The 27,303-nt window shown below is 40.1% G+C and overlaps 1 protein-coding gene across 1 annotated transcript; it reads right to left on the minus strand.

The window, feature by feature from the left end:
* On the minus strand, nucleotides 1–27,085 carry RALA (RAS like proto-oncogene A). The gene is made up of 5 exons (XM_054160995.1): nucleotides 26,973–27,085; nucleotides 9,119–9,274; nucleotides 8,111–8,319; nucleotides 4,368–4,542; nucleotides 1–1,911 (listed from the first exon to the last, which is right to left on the minus strand). Exons 2-5 carry the CDS (start codon nucleotides 9,230–9,232, stop codon nucleotides 1,789–1,791), a joined length of 621 nt encoding a protein of 206 aa, XP_054016970.1. The 5' UTR covers nucleotides 9,233–9,274; nucleotides 26,973–27,085; the 3' UTR covers nucleotides 1–1,788.
* Nucleotides 27,086–27,303: the final 218 nt, after the last annotated feature.

The raw sequence follows: 27,303 nt of genomic DNA on the forward strand, positions 1-27,303 counted from the left end.
TTTATTCATCTTTCAATGGCTCAAATAGCAAAGAAAAGGACAGGATAAGGCATCAGCCAAGACAAATTTCATGTGTCCAGTGGCTTCATAACACCTCAGTTCCCAGTATATAGGTTCCAAAGCAAAGTCACAACGTTAGTGGTTAACCCCCTGGCTAAATAGACCCAAATGAGTACACAGTAAGATGAAGACCGGCTTATCTGCCACAGTTGCATGAGTAACTTTAATTCTGCACTTGGCAGTCTACTAAATGCACATACAAAATCCCTATTGATAAATATTTAACATGACAAATAAGTTCTAAGACTTGAGTCCCTAAAATGTCTGTTAGCATGGAAGTTAAATATTTGTTACCTAGTTTGCTTGAGCACAATTTAAACTGTCAGTTATAGGCTTACACATGTATAAAAAGTATAAGTTTGTAGAATTGATTTAGCCTGTTTTACCCTCCAGCATTCTGGTGTATTTTCAGTTAAGATGGAGCATACTGACCACGGTGCTGGTATTCTGCTGTTCTGAAGCAGTATGTTTCCATCTGGGGATTTCAGATGCACATGGTAAATGTTTCAGTGTTTGCAAAGCCTGTTCCATTGTTTGGGATCAACAGTAACCAGAAGAAGCAGCTACAGTGTTCCCCATTTCAAAAAGCAACATAAGTTAGGCAGAATAGTACAAAACCTGCGAAGAGCTTCAGCAGAACACAGCATGTTCCCATAGCTAAGTGTTAGGAACACAAAAGAAACTAACTGATGACACTAGAATTTCTCAGGCAACATCTTAACTGAAAACACAGTGCTACTGAAACAGCTCCACTCCACCCAAATTCAGGGAGGTAAACCCCAAGGAACACCTAGACAAAAATCTACTGGCAAAAAAGAAGTTTCAGGGGATCAGAACATTTTTAAACAACCATTCCGGGCTTAGATGTGCCATAGGCTTGGCTTCAGTCTTAAGTGTATTCTGACCTTTCAGTTTTAAGACCCTGTGTTTTGACTCCCAAGTTACAGCAGACAGAATATGCTCTGTGTTACTCACGAGACCCAAGTATGGCACACATGTAAAGAACAGACACTGCTAGCAGACAGTTAGCAAAATCATTCACATGATAGCTGCTCTCCACAGAGGGCAGGCTGGCGCTGAGGCGCTGGGACAGTCTCCATGCAACAAAGTTGAAAATACACCCTTGATTAAGCAACCTGCTATGTTTAGGTTTTAAAATTAAGGCATATTCAAATGTTTCAACATAAAAGATTACATCACTCTTCTAGGTTAATCAGGTAATGCAGAACCACATGGAATTTCCCCCAGCATAATTGTTCACATACACATTATTCTTTTCTAGTTTGCATAACTCCATGGCAAAACAACTGTGTACTGCTTTGTTAGGTATCACCTTCACAACTGTAACTTCCAAGGCAACAAAGACAAGATGAATTGACAAGTACCAGTGATAAAAAAGTATGCTTTACAAGAACCCAGAGAGTAATACTTCCCCCCCCTCTGTTCACTGTCAAAGACTGTCTATGAAACACTACATTCAGAAATGTGAGAAGGTAGGCAATTATGAAATGGACTGAACTTTGCTTCTCTTGAAGCCACATCTTTTTCTTTTTTTTTTTTTTTTTTTTTTTCAGTGAATTTGACTTTCAGTGCAACTCCAATTCATGTTTTTAGTGGTACATTACAATTTCCAACATGTTAATTTCAGTCACTTGAGCCTTCAATGGCATGCTTATAAATTATGGTTTATTAGTATGGTCAGGGTAGGAAAGGAATTTAGAGCTTTGATTATAAAATACAACATCTTTCTCTGATCCTCTTAGCTAGGCTTTTTCTTTTCTTCTTCCCATTCTTTTCTTTGCTGTCTTCCATTTTTCTGGCTCTAATTTCTCTCATTAAATCGAAAAACACCTTAAAAAAAAAAAGTAAGAATGTAAGTGCAAAACCAGACACAGACATACAAGTTAATTTAAGCTATCACTGATGATATCCATTTTGATTGCTTAGAATTAAGTCAATTGTCTGCAACCAGTTCAAGAAAAAAAAAATCCATACAACAAATCACTGGTTTTGAAGGCCAAGTTGATAGGATACAATCCTGCTTCTTTCATGGGACCATAATCATCCTCTGACTTCTGATGTTTGCTTATGAATCCTGTCAGACAATTTTCCACAAGGACTGAAGTAAGAGTCTCTTCACCAGCTAAGCTTTTAAGAAAAACATATTATCTACATCTTACTGAGTAAGCTCAAGGAAAAGGTGGGGCATCCAATTCTAGAGACATTAATGTAACAGTAGCATACACTGAAAATTTTATGGTATGTCTCATGATGCAAGTCTGGAAAAAAAGTGACTAAGGAAAAGAATAAAGTCAGCACTTTCTCAGTCACAATCACATCAGCAATTTTTTACATCAGGTAATTTCAACTGCCATATTGCAATCTCAAAATACCTGCAAGCTTCATTTTCATCAAATGGTTTAGTAGGAAAGGAAAATTACAAAGCTGGAGATACATCAATGGCAAGTTTAAGAGAGATCCCACTGTCAGTTAAGGCTTTATGACAGGACTGGTTAAAACTACTTTATTAATTTGAAAAGCAGATCTTGACTTGTGGGAGGCTAGAGCAAATAATTTCATCTTTATAATTTGATTGTGGGTAATCAGCTGACCAATTCTAAGACTTTTTTCTCTCAGGAGACGTTCTCTAGATCTGTCAGGGGACCTGATCCATTTCCATGAAACATGGACAGCACAGGGGCTGAATTCTCCTCTACAGAACTTGGCAGGTTTTCATTTGTAATGACACTGATCTCGTACTGACTGCAGCAAAAGCACCAGCCTTCAGTACAGGGAAACCTAAGAAAATCAATGGAACCAATAATTTCCATCAGGAAATAAGATTACCTTTAGATTTCCAAATGTACACTCAATTACTTTCTTGTACTTAAAACTGTGTTAATGGTAAAATGCAACTGCCAATGTGCTTCAGCGGCATAATGCCACCAGCTCCAAAAGAGAGACCTGGAGCTCTTTAGTAGCCTACTAAAGGGTGTGCAAAAGCTGTTGATTAGAGAGCTATTACAGACATGTCTGGGATTTTTTCTCCCCAGCCACTGAACAAAAGTGGATTTTGAAGAGCTGAGAATACCCATGCGACTGTAATAGAATCCTAGAATGCCAGGTTGGAAGGGATCTCAAGGATCATCTGGTCCAACCTTTCTTGGGAAATGCGGAGTTTAGAGAAGATGGCCCAGCACCATGTCCAGCTGACTCTTTAAAGTACCTAATGCCGGGGACTCCACCACTTTCCTAGGGAGATTTGACTGTTCTTACAGTGAAAAATTTTCCTCAGCCACCCTTTGAATAGACATTATCTGCAACCATGTACCAAAACTAAAAGACATACTAGTTTTAATACCAACAATGAAATCAGAGCTCTATTCAGCTATGAGACCTAAGTCCTGCTGCATTCAATTGACTTTTCTCTACAGAACAGCAACTACTTACTGTAGTACTAAACAATCAGTTCCTTGAGGAAGATAACTGATAGAAGACAACAGTGAAGGTTAAGTTACTGCAACAGAGAACTCATGCTATGGCTGTCATATTGCAACTGACAGCTCATGCATAACGATTTACATCAGGGAAATTTTTCAATGTGTGATCAAGTCTGAACAGCTCTGAAAGGAAAGGTTGGCACACTGAACTAAGCTTCTTATTTCTTTTGCCACACATCCGTAGACTCTTTCAGTCTACAAGGCTGAGAGTTATTCTGAGTTCTGTGTTCCAAGAAGTCCTGTCTCTGAGTTACAGCCAAAATACAGCTAACCAATAATTCACCTTCTTGGAGACAAAGACTGCCTCATCTAATGTCTTTCTGAAACTGTTTTATCCCTGAAAACTCATGAAGCATTTCTAGACTAGTCAAAGCTTAAGAAGGTTCACCCATTCTTCATCAAAGCAACACACAACCAAGCATCTGGTTAAACAAGGGCAGAGATAGCTCCCATCCCTGATTTTATAACTGGTTTTATTCTGGCTGACAAGCAGCATTCCTTACTGTTCAAAACCAGATTGTCTTCTAGTTATAGAAAACACATCCAAGTAGTCTATGCTAAAGTAGATGCCTCAAGAATTTTTAATGAATTTACATCTTGTACTCCTTGCAGTTTAGGATGGGATGAACTTGTTACACTAAGCATTTCCACTGGTCCACATCGAATCACCTAGTCATGCACTCCTCACAAGCTACAGGAGAAAAGCACTCGATTCAAACACTCAACTTAAGAAGCACGACCCACAGAAAAGAGGTAGAAAGTAAAAACTGATGGAGAGATTCTTTGTATTAAGACAACAGTTATTACCTTGTCAACATTAGCTCGTGTTTTTGCAGAAGTTTCCACGTAGTTAACATTCCACTGATCAGCTCTGTTTTTTGCTTCCTCTACAGAAACTTGCCTTTTATCTTCCAAATCTGATTTGTTACCGACTAGCAAAAAAGGAACATTCTCATCTTCTTTAACTCTTAAGATCTGCTCCCTGGAGAGAAAAAAAAAAAAAAAAAAGGAAAGGAAGAGGAAAATTAAGCCTTGCATAGAGTACTAATTTTAGAAAAGAAATACTGAGGCTAAACACTCTTACAGTGAAAACCCACTCATACTTTTTATGAAGCTTACGTAACAGTAATATCTTAAACCTCATTATGACATTATACAGAATGAAGACAGGCAGCTACTCCTCCAGGAAGGAAAGAGGCAAGTTAGTATGAAACTAGAAGAGCAGACAAACAGGATTGGTTTAGATGATAAATTATATTAGTAAGTCATTCAATTTAAAAAAAGCTGTTACTTGAGAGCTTTTACTGTTCTCTTCATGTTACTGTTTGTGACTGCCCTTTATTTTTACCTACCCAAACTTCAGGTTTACCCTTTTTTTTCCCCCCTAATAAAATGCATGTGCCATTTTTAGAGCTGATAAAACAGTTTACATCATATCAAGAGAAAAAATCATTCTTTTCAGGAATCTCTCAAGCCAATTATGTTCAGCCTCTGCAGAGATCTTCATTCAGTTATACACCAGTGTACATATATAAGTGGTACATGCATCAGATTAAGGACAGAGCCTTCTACTGTTTGAACTGCTAGGATGAAGGGTTTAAAGTCGTAAATAAAACTCAGTACTACAAACTGTCTGGTATATAAATGTTAGGCACTTAAAAATTAATTCTTCTAATTAGAAATGCATTTTAAGTACCAGGAAAACATTTTCCCATGAGCAGGACACTGTTTTGTCTCAGAAAGGAGTACAAATTAGTAGTGAAATGCAGCCCTTTATCATAGAGCAACTTCTGATAAACTGTCAAAAAGCACAAGAAAAGAAATTTCATGTGCTGGCTGAGGTGAATCCTACTGTCAGATTTCAAGCTGAATGGAGGGAAGCTGAAAAGAGTTAATTAATATTCTAAGTGCTTTAAATCGGTGCATGGCAGAATCCTCTGGCTATTATAAAAACCTCTGAACAGTGTGCAGCCTTCTGGAGGAATTTACTCAGGGCTGACAAACTGCAGAAAGCCCTTTTAAAAAAACCGAAACAACAAATATGTATTCTAAGGAGCTTGTAACACCACATTCATCTCTGAGGTGTAATTATAGGAATGTTCCTCCTCTCCCCAACAAATACCCCTGCAAATGTTTTAACAGGGTCTGCAGCTATCCAAAAGCAGTTTGAACATCAGTGGATTAGGAAAGGTATCCAAAAGAAAAGTCAGTGCCTTGCTGCAGTATCTGTGTAAACAAGATTTCTGCTAAAAACTAATAGCTTTTAACTTGAATTTTCAGGAGATGCACAACACTCTCACTGTATAAAGAGTTAACCTAACAGCAATCCAGCTGACAACATCCTCCTTCGAGCCCCCTCTGAAGATTCTATTTCCTCAACATATATCTAATTAATGATATGCCAGCTGGAAATCTAGAACATAAAGAAAATAAAAGAAAGAAAAACAAAATTCCCCCCCCCAACCAGATCAATTATACTCAAAACAAGACCACATTTTATCAGACATTTAGAAGTTTAGTCACAGATCTGCTTTCTACTGAAAAGACCCACAATTTGGAGCTATGGAATTTCAGAGCATACCAGGAACCCCATTGAAGGCACTGAAGAGCAGTAAAAAAACTCTCCTGTTCAAGTTCTGGCATTCCAGCACAACAAAATTCCATGGAAATGATCAAACATCCAAATTCTTCTTGTCACTTTTCTCTCATATCTGTCTCTTCAGCAGTATCCCCTCAGGCCACCCAACAAGGCCAAAAGTATTTTAACTGTACCTTCGAGAGAGGCAGGCTGATTTTACACAGAGCAGAAAGAATGTCATTTTCCCAAGTTACATTTCAGAATGTAGGCTTCTACAGTTTCAAAGGCAACTTGAAAGGCACTGATAGATTTGGAAGAGTTCTAATCTCTTTACCAAGGGGATTTTTCCTTCCATTTTTTGCTGTATCAGCATGTATATTGTCAACATTCACACCTGTGCTGGAGAAGTAGGACAACTTCTAGAGCCGTAAGACCATGAACTCTGAAGCAGTAACAGGATTGTAAACATATCTGAAGAGGTCATTTTGCACTCCAGAGCTCAACTATACTAAACAGTCCTCCATGATTGACCAAAATTAGCATAAGCCTGCAAACTGATCAACAACTATTCTTATCTCCCTCCCAAAATATATAAACACACATATATAAAGACAAAGAACACCAGAAGAGGAAAACCTCATTCTCTCCCCACTCCATACCTCCTCATCCCTTAGAGATATTAAGCTTTCTGATGCTCAGTGCTAATTAAATTAAATTGTGGCAGCATCTCTGAGAGGTCTTAGTTCAGTGGGATGCAGATAATTCCTTTTTATACTTATTTCCTTACTTTTCTTTCAAAGGCCATCTCTTGTCCTGTTCTGCTACAGTTTGAACTGATTAAAAGAATAAAAAAGGACAGAAGAGATCAGAATTAATACAGTGGTAAGTGATTTAAACAGGCCTTCTCTTTCAACTAAAATTAAGCACCTAAACCACACTGCTGCCTGTTTAATAGACTCTTACCATTACAAGGGGTTTAATATGCTGTAGGCCTGAAGAGCATCTCAAAAAAACCCCTACTGTTAAATCTATTTTAACACCATAAAACAATCTCGTTCCAGATTCTGCTTTTTTAACCACATTTCTCCCTATTAAGTAAAATACTGAGGCTGATGGGAAGGGCAAATGCTAACCTGAACTTTGCTGAACTTCTGCCTTCTAAGTTCAAAAATTTGCATCAGTATCTTTTACAGAGAAAATTTCCACCCAAGCAAAAAAAGAAGGGACAGATTTACACAGAATACATGGCTACTACACACTGCTCAAAGATAATTCTTATTGCTGTCATTCATAAAATGACCTTTAAGAGATAAAAAAGACTTGTGTTGTTGATGCTGGGCATTTCATTCTCCCACAACACAATGCAGATGCTTCATGTCACCTAAGAGTTGGCAGACATCACCAGCCATGGCTCTTCTGCACAGTCTGCAACTGGAATCTGGTCACGTCATCTTTACAATATCTAGTATACTAGAATAAACCAGCTGGAAATGCTACAGCTGCTCTTTTGTTCCAGGTGGTGTTTTACAGGTTAAGAGAAACACAACATAGTTCTCTATATGAAGCAAGAGCTAAAAGATGATGATGCTGGGGAGTACACAGTACTGTACATACATTACACAACCATACAATCTATAAGCAATTTTTCTCAGCTCCATTGCTTTGAATAGCAGTGCACCTACTCAAAAATACAGCTTCTTAGCAGGAGTGCCAAACAAAGGCAGAAGCCTTCTGAACATTGCTATGTATCTGCTCTGAGGCAACAGCACTCTGGGTATTCAGAAACATAGCAGCAAAGATATCTGAAGTGGTACAGATAGCAAAGGTATGACTAGGCATCTGGTCAAAACATCATGCGGCTGCAGTAAGAGTCCAGTCATCCAGTCTGGACCATCATAAGGACATTACAAAACAAACAGCTTTTAATTATCTCACTGTAATTAAAAAAAAAATATTTTGCCTTGTAACTTACCTGAAGTCTGCAGTTGCTGCAAAGGATTCCAGCTCTGTAATAGAGAAGACGCAAAGAAAACCTTCTCCGCTTCGGAAGTAGTTGTCTCTAATTGCAGCATAGTCTTCCTGCCCTGCTGTGTCCAATATATCAATCTGGACTTCTTCCCCATCCAGAACCACCTTTTTCCTGTAGCTGTCTGCTTTGGTGGGCTCATAATCTTCAACAAACTAGAAAAAGAAAACAACACTTCATGATATAAAACCATGCCTGTGTGAGGCAAATGCTTCTATTTGTATCTAGGAGGTAACAAACATCTGACGTGGCTGCAGTCTCTAATAAGTAAGCACAACTATTTAGGCTGTGTGAGGTACTCGGATGATTCACAGCTAAAGCAGGCTTTCCATCAGCCCAGTTTATAGGTTTTTGCTTTCTACAGCGTCTACAAGGGAATTTCACATGTAACTGCAAAACAGGTAATTGCACTAGCCAAGCCTCTGCTTCTGGTCAAGCACAACATTTGGCTGTGATCCATTATGCTACCAGGCAGTCCTGACTTGGAATATATTCAGTATCAATCTTTGAAAGACAATGAAGCCCAAACTTTTGCCTTTTAATAAAAAAAATAATTAATTTCACTGGAAAAAAAAAGGAAAGAATAAAGCTTTTGTTTCATCACAGCAGCATTAAAAATAGGGAGAAAATTGGTCATCATTTCAGGCATAATGTGACTCACTAAGTGAAGAAGCCTTGATACTTAAGGTCTACTAAGTCTAGCGAACAATGACAACATATATGGTATATTGTAACAGACCATTTGGTTGCACAGAAGCCTGAGAAATGCCAAATTATACCTTCACTGGTCTCTAGTGACTTACCCTCTAACCTAAAATAAAAAAATATCTATATTTTTATTTGATTTAATCACTGACTTTCATACCACATCATACACAGGAAATAACCAATGAAGGCTGAAACAACACTACACAGCAGACATCTGCTGAGATAATTTCTAGTGCAGATTCTTACCTCATCATACATAAACTGTAGTGTTAAAGCAGATTTTCCTACACCACCGCTTCCCACCATGATGACTTTGTGTAAAGCCAATGAATTCTGTCCTTTAGGCTTATTTGCTGCCATCTTTGGATTGTAGAAAATTCACAGGTATTAAATGAAAAAAATCTAGAAGAAAAATATTGCTTCATTAGTTTTCTCTTCCTTCTTCCACGTGCACTATTTAAAGTGGATTTGACTTAAATCCTTACAATCTAAGGATTTAACTTGAGTTCTGCTCTCTTCAGTGAAAACTAGCTGCTTTTTCACTGGAAGCCATTCCACAAATTATACCAAGCTCATCTTTTTTGGCATGAGCCAAGAAAGCCTTCACCATTTAGAAAGGGCACAAGTGGGCTCACAGCATCCAAAAGCAATAAAGATAAAAGATTTACATCTTGGTATGTAGTGTTTTCTTTCAGAAATACAGTATCTATCAAAAATATATGTTAGTTTACTAAGCAAGAATTGAAAAAGGAACCCACAGTGAATCAATACAATACAAGAAAACATGAGATAGGACAGCTGCAAGGGGAAAAAGCCCTGACATTTGAAAGAATTTCCAGCTTAAATAGCTAGCACCAAGACACAGCAGCAGCAGTAAGGATTAGCTAGGGTACTTTTTTCCAGAGAAACCAAGCAAATGTGCCACTTAAAACCTAAAAATACCCAGTTTCAGTAAGTTAATCAGGAACTGAAAGAATGATCTAGTTTATGCAGAGTGGAAAGATTTGACTTGCCTCCCTAGGCTACAAATGCTGTTATTCAATTATTCTGTGTGCTTGGGATTGTTGTCTCAGTCCCAGAGTGCTTGCTCAAACACCAATCTCTGCACCTCACCAAAGGGCTCTCTGACCATTGGCTCACGTGCAGTCTGATGTGCACATGTATGAAAAGTAACAATTCCAGTAGACTTTAAACATTGTGTTGTAGTTTTATCGGCTCTCCAACTCTTTCACAACTTCATTTTATTCCCTATTGTTGTGGGTAATGTAACAGTAATATAGCAGTATTTGTGTTACATGAGGACAGAATACATTGTCTGCTTGCACAGCTCTTCAGACACAGGGAAAGTCCCCTACCCTCCTCTAGAGATTTAGGAGCAAAACAAACTCTGATGTCCAAAAACCACAATGATGTCTCTTGTATTTACATCTTCTGTAATGCAGACATCTAGAGTAGCAACTAAGACCCAAATATAACAGTTTCTGTGAACTAGAAAGCTCAGAATGAGCACATTTGCACAGTTTAGTTCCATACAGAATTATCATGTAACAATCCTGCATAGTAAGAAGACATCATTGCCTTGATACAGCTACCCATCATCATCATTTGACGATCTCACACTAAAACTACATCCTCCTGCATAATTAATTACCCTTGTGTGAAGCTTAATCATAATGTGAAGCATGATAATTTTCTTACAACCGGTATCAAAATGCCTAGCTGAGGACACACAGACTAAGGCTTTGTTAGCACTGAGGCGGTTCGGTGTAAAAGCAACTGACTAAGCCTTCACTAGAGATTAAGCCTACCCTTCCTGGACTTAAATAAAAGGGTATACTGGGTCTGGATGGGGAGAGTTAGTTTTGTTCAGGAAAGCTCATATAGTGCCACATGTTGGCTTTATGATGAAAACAGTGATAAGACACAGATGTTTTAGCTATAACTGAACAGTGCTTACGGTATCAAGGCCTTTTCCTGGTTCTCATGCTGCCCTGACAGCAAGTTGGCTGGGGGTGGGTAAGCAGTTGTGAGGGTCGTGGCTGGAACAGCTGACCAAAGGGAAATCCTGTGCCATAGCTTGGCAATAAAATCTGGCAGGGAAGTTTGCCAGGGCTGCTTACCAAGGTTAACCCACAACCTATGTGAAAAACTCTCTGGCATCACCTCAGTACACATTCTACTGTCAAAGAACTCTGAAAATGCAACTGAGAATTAAGTTATTTAAATTGTTTTCCCCAGAAACATTATCTAACTGAAATAAGAGTAAGCCATTGTACTAACTATAGAAATACAGCAGAGAAATACACCTAACATTATGTTACAAGTTCTCTTAAAAAGGAGATGGATTAGAAAAACACATTTTCATTTTGGCCATCAAGGCTTAGAAAAAGCCACTGCTTGGTTCTGACTCAAGAGGGAGTATGACAACACAAAAATATCTACAAGCCCTGTGCACATTTTCAACCAGCTACATGGCATGTTGAACCATTCCACATTGTTGCCTTTCCACTTTTAATAGGAAAAACATACCCTGAAAGTCTTGTGTACTTGGTTTTAGCATGTATTTCGGGAAAGTCGTACAAAGCAAACTCCTCTGTATTCCAGTTCACCGACTGACAATAGTTCAGTTCGCCGAGTTTAGGCTAGAATACGTGCCCTCAGAAGCACAGAAATGGAAGCACTAGTATACCTGGATATGTTCTATACTAATCTTACTGAGCAACAAAACAGACTATTCTTCCCTAAGCACTTCAATTCCAGAACAAGTTCAAACAAATTCAGCAGGACCTCTGACAGATGCTTGTGCAAAAATTCCTAGTGCAATCTGGGGGGCGAGGCAGGCAAAATCAAATAGTTAAGCTTCACTGTAGTATTTGTTGCAAATTAACCTACAGTCTCCAAGTAGCTTGACCAAGGTGCAAATCTGTATTTTATCAGAAACTGCAATTCAACAAGTAGAGAAAGCGTGAGAAAGAGCTGCTACATTTTATACTTTGTGCAACAGTTGATACATGCTTGAAAAGTCAAAAGAAGGTCTAACCAGTAAGATCTTCATCAGTGATCAAGTTAGTGATGATGCCCCTTTTTCATAGAAAAATTCTTTAACTACCAAAGATTTTATGGTAACAAATCACTTTCAGAAGCCTTGATAACATAATTTCAAAACAAAGTCAAAGAAAGCAATTTGGAACTAAAAACCCTGACCCAACCAGTCACAGCAGTATCCTGAGTCATCAAGTCATTAGTAACCATCAGTGAGCAACATTCCAGTAAGGTATTGAAGATAGCAAAACTCTGCACTACCAGACTTCAAATCTTAAAGATAAGCTTGCCATAAATACTCTGCCCCATTTTGTAGTGGGAGGAGGTGCTTGGGGAGGTCATTTTGCTCTCAGGTTCTTCACAGTGCAGTAAAGATACAATGCTTGGCAAAAAATAATCCTGCTGAATGGTAAACAACATGGAGAGAAACAAGTTACAAAGCAAGTACTCCCTGATACTGTGCAAAAGACACTCAATCCAGAAAGAGAGCTTCAGAGGAAGTATTCTGACAGAGGAGAATGACCTTAAAAGTGCTAAGTTTTAAGCTACTGCAAAACTGGGGGTCAGAAGTTAAACACAAGCTTATCCTCCAGCAGAACCCTACATCATCCTCCAGCAAAGGGAGGAGGTTCACAGAACCAAGCAGGGCATTGTCAATTGACATCAGCTTTTTACCACACCCACTGGTTATCCCCAGTGCAACATTACAGCTGATGACATATATGAAAGTTTAAACAGTTCTGTGTAGGCCAATAAGTTAGAAGGGAAGTGAAAGGCTTAACTGGCTGAACAACATACTCATATACCTTGACTCAGAAAGACAAGAGCACTGTCTAACCACTATGTGATAGATCAATCCTCACCTCTGCTGCAGATAAACTCCTAGGAAACTGCCCTTTTCTGACATGCTTGAACAGATAAAGGTACAAGCATATGAATCCAGTGGCTGCTCAGCCACAGTAAGCAGTTCCTAAGCTCCTATAGCTGCTTATAGCCCATTTGCAGATAACCAGCCACACAATTCTATGCTCCATTTAATGGCAGACTTCCAGTTTGAGCCAGAATAATTTTTGTATAGCTGGGTTAGGGACTGATTAGATTAAATAAGAACTGCAGGAGTAGGAATTACAAATCATGTTAGCATTAGCAATGGCATGTTGTCCAACAGTCTAGAAACCTGGTCAAGAGCAAGAATAGTAGGTAACTAAATAGCTTTTAAGGATATCCTACATGATTAACATCATGTAGCAAGAGGAGCTTGCAGATGGAGCTGTAAAACTGTTGCCTGTCTTTGATGATGGACTTCTACCTCTATTACTGCTACCTTCTCCAGTTTCACACCTTACACAGATGATCTGTGCCAAAAATACAGTTATGTCTAGTCCCCAAGGATTTAAACATCACATTCAGTTCCACCTATCAGAGCTGGAAGGTGTTCCTGTAATGGGACTTGGAGACAGAAAACATCATGATAACTTCTGCATATCCATATCCACCAGAGTAAGGTATCAGGTACCACCATAAGAAAGAAGTTTTCGCCTCCACAAACAAAATCTAAGGAAAATATCTTTGAAATATCTTTGCAAACACATGGTAGGGAGGAGGAGGCAAAAAAAAGAAAAAAGCAGGAGTAATTGATCTCTCTACAGTAGCCCTTACCTTGTCCTTCCATCTACTTCCCTAGCCCAATAAATCAAGACATAGAAATATGCTTCCAAGTGAAAAAACCCTTAAGTTTTTTATCCCCTCAGGCATTTTGCTCATCTGATCTAATTCACAAGACTGCTCCTAAATTGTCCAATTTCTCAGATGGCTTTTTCTTACAGAACAACTTACTCCAAAACAACTAAAGCATGCTTCCTTACACATCCATACCATTTGTCCTCTAAATCCCTCCTCAATGTTACAATCCCAAAATTACAGATTTCTCCCTCGTTAGCCAGCAGCACATACACACAGAATGTATGGAACAAACATATCCAAGACACCTAAACTTCTATCAAGGTGTACCCAAAAGCATCCAATACACCAAAAATTCACAAAGAACACAGCACATGACCAGATTAATTTTCTTTGAGAATGTGACTAACAGAGGCTGAACTACTCTGCCCATTTTCATGCCCCAGAGTCTCATAAATGCAATGTCAAAGAGAGAAGACCAGGAAAGGAAAAGCATTACACCAGAGCCACATCATTACAGGCACAAATTCAGCTGGCATCTTCTGCAGTGCCATACATAAAGCTGAATGCGGGCTTTGTGGAAGTGCAGTTGTCCTTAACAGGAGGACTTTGATTTGCTGGAGGCATTTGTTTGAAGAGGACTAATTAAACATAGCTTTGTTTTTAAAGATAGTTGGTACAGTCAGTATAGTAGATTCCAGTTAATAAGTAGAGAGAGTGGTGCCATTCTTCAATTACAAAACAATTCTTTACATTGTTATTTTTATAGATCTCATAAAACTATGACATCGAAACCAAATTCCATTTCTCTTGTTCCCTTTCCTTTAAGGGAAGATTACATAAAGATGTGTAAGACTGTCATATTAACCTCATTACCTACTCACTTTTATGAGTTACTTTCTTCCCTGAAGACTGTTTTATATAATAAGCATCAATTACAACTGGCAGCTGATGCAACACAGCACCTGCTTCTACTCTGTTTTTTAACTGAATTAGAATTTGATACATTTGAAGAAGAACATATTTAATTGAAATACATTAGCTACCTGCACAATACTAATTACTATAGTTAGTATGCTTTGACCAGAATGCTTTCAGAAAGGCAAAATCTTGTACCAATCACTTACTGAACAATGAAAGATAATTTAGTAATTGCAGACTTTTCTTCTTCTAAATAAATAATTCAAATGGTTTGGGTGTGATTAACTGAAGAAACTAATAATTGCATTACTCTACACTTACTATAATCTATCACCTCCAGAAATATTAGCTACAGCTTTTTAATCTTACTCTGAAATAAAACCTTCTAGTAATTGACAGCAACTCCATCTTCTAAAGTTAGTTTGAACATTCCCCAAAGTTTATTAATGCACACAAAGTGATTCACAACTTTGCTGCCTCCTATGACCTATGAATTAACAGCTCAGCCTTCTGAGAAGAACAACAGAAACAAGAGTTTTAAAAAGGATCAACATAATTCATGTCCCCAGGGCCCATCAAGCAATATAATCTTATCTGTTATTAAAAGATCACAATTTCATCCAGTTACTTCATTGTTTATTGAGTCCAGGGGGTTCAGTTTGGTTAACAGAAGCAAAATTATACTTGAGAATGTATTGTTTGAAAATTATCATGTTAGATGCAAAATATCTGGAAGACACCTCAGGAATGACTCAGATATTCCTGCAATGAAAACATTCCTGGAAGTGGAGGGAGGCAACTCCAGGCAAACAGAGTCTAACCCTCCCAACAGCTGCCTCCAATTACAACATTCAAACCAGATCAGCAGAAACACCCCATGACCCAGAAACAAATAGGATAAATGACATCATAGGATGAGATACATGATGCCAGCTGTTTTAAGAACTGGAGACTAAGGAAATTTTTTAGGTTAGATCAGCATTCTTGCAGTAAGTGTCACCCCATGCCTCGAGTTGGACTGGTGTTTTTATTAAACATGCAACATGTGTCAAGCTCTTCAAAAAGTAACATTATAATTTTATTAAGTTAAAACAAATGTTGCATATTAAATAGCCACCATAAAGTCTAAGTAGTAGCCTAAAGAGGAAATCAAACCCAAATATTCACACCTGTCTTAGAAACAACTTGTCTCCTTAGACAATGAAACAGGCTATCTGAACCTCAGCCTCAGGACATGTGAGAAGTGCTTTTACAGTAAGTCCTTTCCTTTCTCCTGAAAACAATCCTTTGGCACAAATCTGTTTAACCAGAATTAGGATTCTTAGCTTCCCATGATTTTAACAAGCACATTCAAGGTTTGGCAAGAATCCTTCTTTCCAAAAGCTATCCAGCACACACCATAAAAGGTGCTTGTCTCTCTCACACCTACAAACAAATTTATTAAGGTGAATACACATCTACAAAGACTAGAAAACTGACTTATGTTCTACCCTCTCAGCAGCAGCAATTCTCCTCAGGTAAAAGACCTACATTCCTCAACTTCTTGAAACAGATGCTTCAAACTGTAACCATATCCAGACACTGAAACTGGAAGAATCAACCAGTGAACATCAAGTAGGTGATGCCTCCTCCACCCTATAAATTACATCATATTGTTATAAAGAACAGGGGTCCCCACATGCCTGCAGCTCTGTACTATTAAGACATCATCATGAGAATTAAGATCCATCCAACAAGAAGCCACTAACCACCAATGAACAGAAGGGCAAACATCTGCAGAGAAGGCTTCCACATGAAATACCCACAATCAAGTCTCCTGACAAAAGACAAGTTATTTACAGGGAAAATGCTATGTAAAGCAGCTGCTGCTACTGAATTTTATTCAGCACTTGGTATTGAACAAAGATTATTCCCCCTCCCCCCCTTCATAACATCTAAGAGGCAATGCGCAACCTACAGGGATAAATTTTAGCCATACAGGATCAACAAGTCAGGGCCTTGCATTAGTGCTATTCAACTAAGGAGTGAGGGAAGCACTTCAAGGACACATTTAAGCTAGTGTCCTCTAAGACATACTAGCTACTGCCGTTTTCACCCTGTGTTTCAAGTGCAAGAAAGAACATTTGGAAGCTGACTTTTTACTGATAAGTCAGACATCACTCACACTTGTACAGCTGCTGCTTTCAGCTATTCTGGAAAGCAACAAAAATGGAGTTTCCTTGAAGGCACTGTGCCAGAGCTTGCAGTTTGAGCCTCAGCATTTTTCTAAAAGCAGTTCAAGAGCTCTGCATTCCACAAGTTGCTTGCAGCATATTCAGTATCATAAACCCAGGGGATTTTATCAACCATACATCAAAAGAAACCTCAATCACATTACTGTGTCCTTTTTGCCCCTGAACACTTCAACATTTATAAAGAAATTTAAGGAGGATTTAAATGTAAGCATTTTGACTTGGCTTGAAGTAGTAAATTCTTCAAAGTCTGAAGAAGGCTTTCAAAAGACATACTTGAAAAATGTAGGTTTGCCAGAAAAAGCCTCTAACACAAGTATCCCATTAATTGTTAACCACTCTATACTCTCTCATTAGAAGTTTAGATGTCAGATATGTATTTCTGAAAAAGTCACTTTTACAGCTAGAAAGGATGACCTAAGATCCACACTCACTAAAGCCAAAACTCCACCCAAATTATGTCACTGCTCTATAGTCTGGAAAGTTAACTTGTAACAGAGAAATTTAGAAACAAATGGTATCTGCAAAACAAAACCAAGCTTCTACTAGGCTCATGGAAGGCTACACTCAGCAATCATAGAAACTATAGTGGGGTGCCACCTATTTGGCTTTTGGCGGGTAGAACCTGCCTTGTCATGTTGCAAGCATCTCATTTCACAGTGACATAAGTTCTCACGCCAATAGCTCAGGGAGTTTATCCTGCTTAGGACAACTTAGTTGCCCTCGTTAGCCAGTCATATAGTACTATGGTGAAAACTCACATGAACACCCTTAAGTTCCTTCAAGGTATTAGCTCAGACAGAATGAACACAGAAGCCTTGTTTGAATAACACTCCTATGACATTTTTGACATAGAAAAAGTTTAAGCTTTCAAATAAAGCATTTTTGAGGCAGGCACTGCTTTCTTCCATCTGGTCACTGCCTAGTTGGATGAACCTTCAACAAAAGCAGAATAGGAATACCAAAACACACAATCCTTTGCATTTTATTAACTGGCTTCTGGCAATGAAGGGTTCAGGGAACAAGTGTTCCAGCAGCTGCAAGCATCAAAGGTTGCAACTCAAATGGGGCAAACACACAGGACAGAACACAGGTCACAAGCAAAAGACATCAAGAAACAGATACCACCAAATTCTCCATCTTCCCCTTACAAACACAGGCATTCTCTTTCCCCACAGGCAAGCTGCATGAATACACCAGCCAAATGGAACCTAACAAAATAGGAGCATGTTGGATTTCCCATTTCAAAAAAAACCATTTTTTTTTGTCTAAGGAATTATCCAGCTGTAGAAAATAAAATTCATTAGTGAAATATGACTTGGCAAAGTGAGTTACTTCATTCATTTTATGGCTTTGCCATCTGTTTTACCACCCAATTACAAATGTGTAAGCACTCTTGTAGTGTTATTGCAAGAACATGACTTTGTAGCCGTATCTGTTCCAGTAACTTCTCCTGTTTATATTCTATGCAGTGTAAATTGCTCTACCTAAAGTCATAATAATTCTTCTGTTTTATTCAGGGAAAGGGGATTTCATATGTATGACTCGTTGAATGCGACTGGTTTGCAAATACAAAAAGACCTGTAATTAACCTTTTGACTAGGTGATTCAAAGACACAAGTGGTTACAGGCCTGATGTCACATGGTAATAAGAGTAATATTGCTGCTTACTATAAAACCATTAGATCTAGGATTTGAAAAATTAGTAGAGTCAATGCAATAGACCTAGAAATCCAAATAGGCAATTAATTGTGTTTCAGTTCAATATATACTTGCCAGTCATATGATGTATGGTAGAGTTTCATGACTATTTCATCTTATGGCATAAACCATACAGTGGCTAGAAACAGCATTCAGTTTGTGAACTTAGTATAAAACTATTAATATTCAGGTCAACTTATTAATTTCCACATTAAGTGCAAGGGCAAGGTGGTTTTGATCTTGCCTTGCTTAAAATGCCAATTTAGACTTCCCTTGTAGTACCACAGAAGCCATTTCCAAGTTAAATGTTCTTAATTTGTAAAGTTGTAACTTCTAAAAATTGCTTCAAGTTCCTATTTAAATTCTTGTAGTTCTTATCATGCAGTTCTGATTCAGAGCAGTGCAGAACTGTTAGATAACTTACAAGAATGTGTGCAAGTTCTGTTTTATTTCTATTAAAATAAAAAGCTATGTAAAAAACACTGTTTATACAGCAATGTACATGAAAAACGTGGAACATCTGAACACCAAAGACACAGAACACTCATTTTAGACTATCTGGGTAACCACACAAAGTAGCTATCAAAACCTGCTGATAAACAACTTAAAAAATAATTTTGTAATCACAGTGCAAATGTAAGGGTCTTAGAAAAGGCACTTTCAAGGATGGTATGCTATTGCACATCACTACACGTGTCTCTTCCTACAGTCAGGCACCCAACACAAATGCTAAAGGCAATTCAGTGGTGGTCACAGACCAAATCTGGTTTATTTTAAAGGTCAGTCTCCCCAGGGAAAAACTAGTCTGTCTATAGTGAAATCCAATATTTTAATACACATTTAATTGATTTTATTCTACACATGTTGCAATGCTAAACACTATCAAGTGAGAGCTGTATTCCTTTCTGTCCACAAGAGCTTTTCAATTCCAGTGAGAAGTATGTGAGCTAATTCCTTTTCAATGCTCCATGCAACATAGGATTCTCTCTGGCCTACCAAACCTTTACTGCTGCTGACTTAAAGCTTTTTTGTTTTCAGCTGCATCATTTGCATGCTTTCAGTTCAACTGCAGTACTTCCAATAGCATCACTTCTCCACAGATTCAGAAGCTAATTCTACAGGGGTTTGTTTGGTTGGTTGGTTTGTTTTGTTTTTTCCCCTCCCTTGAAGGGCTTGTTTCTTTTTACCTTAATAAACACACAGTATCAGTTCTGCATGAAGCCTGGAGAAGTGTTGTTAAAACCGACTCCCATTCTTCACAGATATGGTCCACATAAAAGATCCTAAGTCTGCAAAGAAACATGTTCCTGAAAATTTCTCCTCCAAACTACTGACAATGCAAGAATAACTATGTCAGCCTGACCATTTCAGTGTTTTACCATATTATATTTCATTGTTCAGAGGATTTTTCTAAAGAACAACCTATTTGGCTGTAAGATTGCTTCTGCTTCCCAAAATTATCTTTTCCTTCCATATCTGTAAGAAAGTCTTAATTCCTAAAATTGCAGTTAAAAAATAAAATTAAAAAAAAAAAATAATCACAATATAAAAATTTGCTCCTCAAGCCAGATGTTTCCTTCAAACTTCACTAGAACTAACTTGCTTTTGCAATGCTCTTCAAAATACTCCAGCCTGAAGAAACTCACTTAAACTGTGCACGTTATACACATGGTGTCTGTTCTAACTCATACATCTTGCTGAGCAGAATGCTTTGGGTAGACTATTTCATCCCTTTACCCATTTTGACTGAAAGAGCTACAAAACTCAACCTTTGCAAGACAGAAAATACAATATAGACTAACCTTCATTTAAAGAAAATTATGCTCTTCTAGAGACGTTCAACATGTGCCAAATCAAGTTACCTAAATATATCAACTTTCCCCGCTTAGATATAATGAAAAAAAATTGAATGGACAGGGCAGCAAAGGAGCTTTCTCAAAATAAAAACCAGCACCTTCAAAGGTTTTTGAATTATTCCCATCTCAAACTTTTCATATCTTACTCTTTGGTTCTTGGGCAAAAAGGAGTTCAGAAAATGCAGCATTTTGGTGAGCATCTGCACTAATAAAAAAAATCTTCCTATTAAATGTAGTTTTAACTGTAAGCCCACCAGTAAAACTTTTAACTACATGCTCAAAATTAGTGATTGATAAGGAGCCAGTTGCATGGTAGCATACAGACTTCCCTAAAGTATTTTGTATATCACCCACTGGCCATCAAGGATACCATCAATCTTCAAATTATAACCTTCCCAGCTCTGAACACAGGAAATACCAGATGCCAATGCCTGCAACGGGATTCTTTAGGAAAGCACAGAGCTGTTAAAGATAAGTTGATTAAAGGGGAGCATTTTTCCCCTCACAGCAGTAGCAGAAGGGTAAAAACTTGAGATCATGACTTAAGATCCATATTATCATCAAAACAAAATGCAAGAAAGAGATCTGACATAGCTTGGATTAAGACTTAGAATTTAACTCCTCTAATTCCAAAAAGCAGCAACAGCAGGAAGACCACTTGGTAAACTTCTTCCTTTTCAATATTGCTGAAACAAATTCACCTGTGGGTTTTTAAAATTGTTCTAAACCCAGTGCTTTATGTTACACAGTACAGCAAACCAAAATGAGTACTGACACCAAATTAACAACTCAGACTAGCAGCCTTCCCCTTGTTCTTTATAAGTCTTTCATTTTTTCATTATCGTTCTCATAGCAGTCTCCGTTAGGTGGGGAAAACCAATAAAGTTTATTGCACATTATGCATCTCAAGTTGGTGGGTATTACAGTATCACTAAGGTTGGAAGAGACCTCGAGGATCATCAAGTCCAACCTGTCACCACAGACCTCATGACTAGACCATGGCACCAAGTGCCACATCCAATCTCCTCTTGAACACCTCCAGGGATGGTGACTCCACCACCTCCCCAGGCAGCCCATTCCAATGATGAAGAAGAAGAACTTTCTCCTCACCTCAAGTCTAAACCTCCCCTGGCGCAGCTTGAGACTGTGTCCCCTTGTTCTGGTGCTGGTTCTACTGGGGTTCTCCAACATGTGGCAAAACCACACTGGATTTCACCATGAAAGCAATATGTAGCCATCTTTTCTTCCTTGCAACACTACTTAAAAACATTTTAGAGGGTGAACTTTATTTCAAAAAAGCAGTTTCTGATACTTAGCCTTATGCACTGGCTCTTTAAATTCTGAAGGACAACACCACACTGTCTAGCGAGGGAGTCCAGAGCACACTTGTTTTCTTTCCAGGTTTTCTGTGCTATTACACACCTCACTTCCAGTGCATATGAACAAACTGAAATCCCAAAGCCATCATGCCTGCTCAGCAACAGACAGAAAATACACAGCCTGAAGCATGAAGAAGAAGTGCTTTAACAAATTGTACTCCTACAGGCCAGCACTGCATCATCAACTTCACAAAGTCAACTCTATCAACATAAAACACAATTCATACTCCTTTTCAAATCAGGGACAGCTTCCAAAATGTAAACACATAACAAGCCAGAGAATCCAAGTTGCAAGAAGGTGTGCTATCAGCTATGACCATACTCAACCAGTTACAGAAAAACTGCAGTGAACTCTAAGTTAAGACATTTAAAAAATACATACATTTTAACCATATGGAAACCAGTTAAGAGTGTGCAATTTAAAGTGTTATTTCTAAAAATACAAGTGTTCTTAGGATGGGAACAAAGCTTTACTAGCCTGTTACACTACAAAGGTGGAATTAATTTAAGTGGTCAAGTATGTAAAAACCGTCAGAATTTAGTGCTGTCAAAATAAAATAGCTCTTCCACACAATAATTACTTAAAATCAGCATCTGATTTAGCTTATGTTGGTCTGCAAGGGTAACAGTGACAGCTGGTTAAAGATATGCTTCTAACAGCCTTGCCCTGAGTTTGGCCTTCGGGTCCATCTACTTAATCTTCCATGGCGTAGCCACATCAGTCAAGGGTGGTTTTTGTGACTGACATAGCATGTCCACACAAGTCTGTCACATTAATGCTGTTTTCCTGTTTAGAGAGTTCCTTTTATTTTGAGGTCTGAAATAAATCCCATTAGGAAAGTGTTGCTAGAATTAACTACTTCCATACTAAAGCCTTTTCAGGAAACAGCAGAGACATGCCAACAAGACTACACTGGCACAGCCCTAAAATGACACATCAGCTTTTCTCTGTGCTGTCTTGATGGGCTTAAATGGGCACATGGGCAAAGAGAAGGACTATAGCACACACAGCTGCCTTTTAATGTTCTTCACACAAGCTTTATGTCTGGAAGACTTCCATGTTTACTGCACTGTTTAACGTGATGGAAACATTTCTGTCTGCCTATATGAGGGTATTGTATACAAGCATTTTCAGGCTACTAGATCAGAGTTAAAGATGGCAGTTAAAGACCAAGTCCAGCAGTAGCATGGAAGGGTATTAAGTTCTCATTTCAGAGTGCAAAATGAAACAGGTACCTGAACCCTGCCACCCACCAAGCAAGGGTAGGTGCCAAGCTCCTCCACAAAAATCACATTTTTCATGATTTGCAGAAATACTTGTCTGGCCATGCAGTCTATTGACATGCCTTCTTAAAATGAAACTTGTGGGCCACCACAAAAGACATTGCCACACTCTTGCATCAAATGATGTAGCAATCTCACCATTATGCAGAAAATTACAATATACTAAATGAACTGCACTGGTCAGAATTGGATGTGTATTGTAATTGCTTGAACTAAGCAGCCAATACCACAAAATAAGCACCATCAATTCCACTGAAGTAACCATTGTAGAGTTACTACGCAATCAGCATTCTATCTTGTTTGTGCTACCCTCTTTGCATTCTTGGCTCCTCTCTATATTATTAGCATTAGAAGATGATTACAGCAGAGCTTATTTTGAATTCTCTATAGTAACTTTTTGTTTTCTTCATTACATCTCCTCTCTTTATGCCATCTAACCATTCCTACACACCTCTTCCTTCATTCTTCCTCTCTGTCCACAGTTTCAACGTTTGAGTGTTAACAGTTCCAAAGGTGCTGGGAATTCTGACAGATATAAAACTAATCCTAAACAAAGCACAAACAGTAAAGACTGAGACACCCTTCAGGCAAAGACAATTAGTTCTCACGCTGGCTCTTCCTAAGGCAGTGTTACTTGGCTGATACTAAGTTTCTTTCCAGCTTGCTCCAGGCCCTAAATCCAGTCCTGATTTTTCTGTAGGAATGTCAGAAATTCTTTGCTGTTGTGTAGAGCTCCTAAGATTCAGAGTATAAGCCTAACCTGGTGGCTGTGAGTTGTCCACCTATCAAAGCAGCTGTGTCCACTCACAAATCCTGGGTTGGCAGGTGCTCACTCTGACTCACAATAGTTAAGAACACAAGACAAGAAGCAAACCAGGATTAAGTAACTCTGCTCTGTCTCCTAGGCTTATTTGATATAATTAAAGTGACACCAAGTTCTTTATGACCACAAGGACTAAAATAATTTCAGTTTTGCAGACTTACCAATAGCCTTTTAGAACTACTCTGAGAGTAGTTCTGATTTTAAGTACTGCAGCAGACTAATAACATAGAACTATTTCTTCCCTACTTAGTAATTTATAAAGAATAAAGCACTCTGCAAAATGTTCAGTGGATGTACAGTAATTATACCAACTGTTCCATTTTCTTGGTTCCTCACGTCAATTCTTCATAAGGTAAGAAGGAGACTTAAAACAGCTGTCCCATAATTGCATGAGTGATGTGTCCAGACTATAATATATTCACAGGCATGCTGTCACCAGATTACCAAAGTACCTTGTTCACTTAAAATAGATTTCAATTTAGATGCAATGCCCTTTCAGTAGCTTGGAGCCATGAGAAGTTCAGGAAGCTGGCTTTAAGCAGTCGCAACAGAGTGGGGAGTTCCCTGTCCAGGACATGTGACCAGCGATTTATATCCTATGGCACTTGGTAGGGTGGCAAATCGAGTCACAAAGTCTAAAGATTTTTCTCATATAGTAATTTATTCTTTGGTTGTGAAGCCGCAGAGGAAACAATGCTGCTGTCAGGTAACAAGACACTGCATCTACATTAGACACCAGAGAGACACACATTGGTTTCAAGACAGCAAGAGCCTTTGCCTCAGCAATTCTTTTCTTCCAAGACAGATGCACTTTACATTTAACAGGAGTAAAAGCTCATCTTCCACAGAATACCCCTCTTTCAGGGTAATCCCGTAGAAAAAGAACATGAAGAGATGTCAGCATTCCTGAAAGAGAGGTTAGGAACACAAGTGTTCTTATAGAAGTCAGAACGCAATAAGACACATGGACCACTACAAAGTCTCCAACATCACTTATTCATCTCATGTTCCTCTTTGGTTGCTTTTAGCCAGCACTGTCTTATTGTCACAGCCATACTCTCCCTGCCCACTTCCCTCACTTTTTTTTTTTTCCTCCCCAAGAGACTACTATTCCTATGGATTATTTACATAAAGAGTACATGCCCACAGGTGACACACAGCACAAACAAGGGCACAGCTAGGAGTCATTCCAGCTTTCTCTTTAATGGCTAAAGATCCTCTCTTTAAAGTCTAAAAAAACAATAAAGGCATAATTATTTCAACATTTCCCAAGCACATGCAACGCAAAACACTTCACCTTAAAATGATTCTATTTTTATCACTTTCTCAAATTCAGAAAAACGTGACCAAGTGAACACAGAGATCAAGGAATCTGCAATAGTAAGAGAGTATCCTTGTTATTTAGTGTTACAACTTATCTAACCCCACAGCTTCTCTCTCAGGCAGCACACTCAAAGCTTTTTCTGTGTGGCAGTATGTGACATTTTCACAAAAAAGGAAAAAGGGGTAGGCATCACTAACACTGACAATCCCTAGAAGTTAGTGGGGGCTTCTGAAAAAAAAAAACAAAGCAAGCAAGCAAGCATCGACCAAGGGGTTTAGATCTGCATCAGAGATCCACGCATCGCACGGTTGCTCTTCACTCCATGAAGAACACTCACAACTGCCCAGGATTTAAATGCTGGGATACATGCTATTATGTGTCAGTTGAAAAGAAGAGGATTTTAAAATAGGAATCACTATTACCTATCCTGATAACTAATAGGTTGACAGGATCTTTTCCCAGTCCATGCAGCCCCTCTCCCAGGAGCTCCTCTCTTCTAACTTTAACTTCCACTGGAAAAGATAACCAAGGGGTTTATTGTGCAGACCTCTCTGCACCCTAGCTTCAGACACTGAGATGGCAGCAGAGGTACCTATCATTTCGTCTTGTGGAGCTGTAATGGTTCACCCCACAGAATGTAAAGTCTCTCTCCAAGAAGAAGTGGAAATCCAAACTTGAAAACAAAACATTTGGGTCATTTTGGGTCTGAAAATAAAAGTTTTGTCAGCCTTTCCGCCAGGACAGTTCAGTGCTGCTACAAAGCAGACACACACATCATACATAAAATCTCTCTGTAGGAGACTCTTGGGATATGTATGGCCCACTTTACATCTCCCCTTTGAAAGAAACACAGTGAAGGGGAAGGATCTGAAGTTACTGGATTCCATCTAGAAGAAACCCAAAAGTAAGCATCAAATTATTTACCAAACCAAATAGGTGAGCATTGAAAGGCTCTTTCATTTAGGCAGCAGGCATACTTCTTCCTTTTGTTGCAGGCAAGCACAAGCTGTAGTTACCAGCAACGCCTGCTAACGTGTGCCACTACAGAAAAGCACAGCGCAGGGAAGCGCGCAGCGATTACATGGTACCGAATCGCTGCTCTTACTCATTCTGTAATCGCACGCACAGAGGCTCCGGCACCCAGCTGCTGACACAGCCACGGCAGAAGCTGCCGCCCCGCGCTGCCCGGTCCGAGGGATGGGAGCCCCGGGTCCTTCCCCGCCGGCCCCGCGGTGCGGCTCCTTTGTTTGGGTTGACGGCTCTGCCGTGGCCGCGTTCCGCCCTCCGCAGGTGCGGGCGCGCCCCGAGGACGCGGCGGGGACGCCCGCACCTGCCTCACGCCGCCGCTACCACCGCAACAGGAGACGGCCAAGCCCCGCCGCACACTATGCCGGGGACACCACCGCCCTCTCCTCACTCCCCTCAGAGTCCGGGCGGGCAGCGGCAGGCCTGGGGCGGGAAACCCCCAAGGTCGACGCCAGTAACCTTCAGGGAGCGGCCGGGTACCCTCCGCCTGGCCTCCGCGGAAGGTTCCCGGGCACCGCCCGCGGCCGCGCCTGCCTCTCCCCACACCCTCGGGTGGGGTCGGTGGGCACACACCATCAGCCAAGGGAGGGGAGAAGGCAGCCGCGCCTCAACGCCAACCACCGGGCGAGGAAGAACGGCGGGCGCGGAGCCGCGGAGAATTCCCCTCTCTCCCCCCAGCCATCTCCCCCCACACGCGGCAGCGCTCCCCCGGCGGCGGGCGGGGAAGGGTCTCTGCGTGCTGTCCCGGTAGCGAGAAGCCCGGCGGCTCCCTCCGGCCCGTCCCTTGGCGCGGTGCGGCGTGGCCCACTCGCCCAGCGCTACCCCCGACTCACCTGCGGCGGTGGGGCGAGCGCTGCTGCCCGCCAGAGAAGCGATTGGGGAGGGCGGGAGCGGGCGGAGAGGAGCCCTGGCGCCGCCTGGCACCGCCCCCGCGCGCTGACCCGGCGGCGCGCGCGAGGCCCGCGGCGGAGGGCGGGGCCGAGCGGGGCGGGCCGTGGCCGGGGCGGGCTGCGCCGCACTGAGAGCCGAGGCCACGACCGCAGAGGCCGGATCGTCACAGGGCGCGGCCCCGCCCCTGCTCCTGGCGCGCAGGGGAGGGAGTCATGCAGTGGGGTGGAAGGGAAGAGGCGCGGGCGCGGCGGCGCAGGAGCCGGGCACCCGGTG

The sequence above is a fragment of the Dryobates pubescens genome, chromosome 4, assembly GCF_014839835.1.
Source record: "Dryobates pubescens isolate bDryPub1 chromosome 4, bDryPub1.pri, whole genome shotgun sequence".
NCBI classification, from domain to species: Eukaryota; Metazoa; Chordata; class Aves; order Piciformes; family Picidae; genus Dryobates; species Dryobates pubescens.

Coding starts and splice junctions, on each gene's coding strand:
- RALA (XM_054160995.1), bottom strand. CDS start 9,232: ATGGCAGCAAATAAGCCTAAAGGACAGAATTCATTGGCTTTACACAAA. Junction 8,320..9,118: donor TACAGTTTATGTATGATGAG/GTAAGAATCTGC, acceptor TTCTTTTTCTAG/TTTGTTGAAGATTATGAGCC. Junction 4,543..8,110: donor GCAGCAACTGCAGACTTCAG/GTAAGTTACAAG, acceptor TTTTCTCTCCAG/GGAGCAGATCTTAAGAGTTA.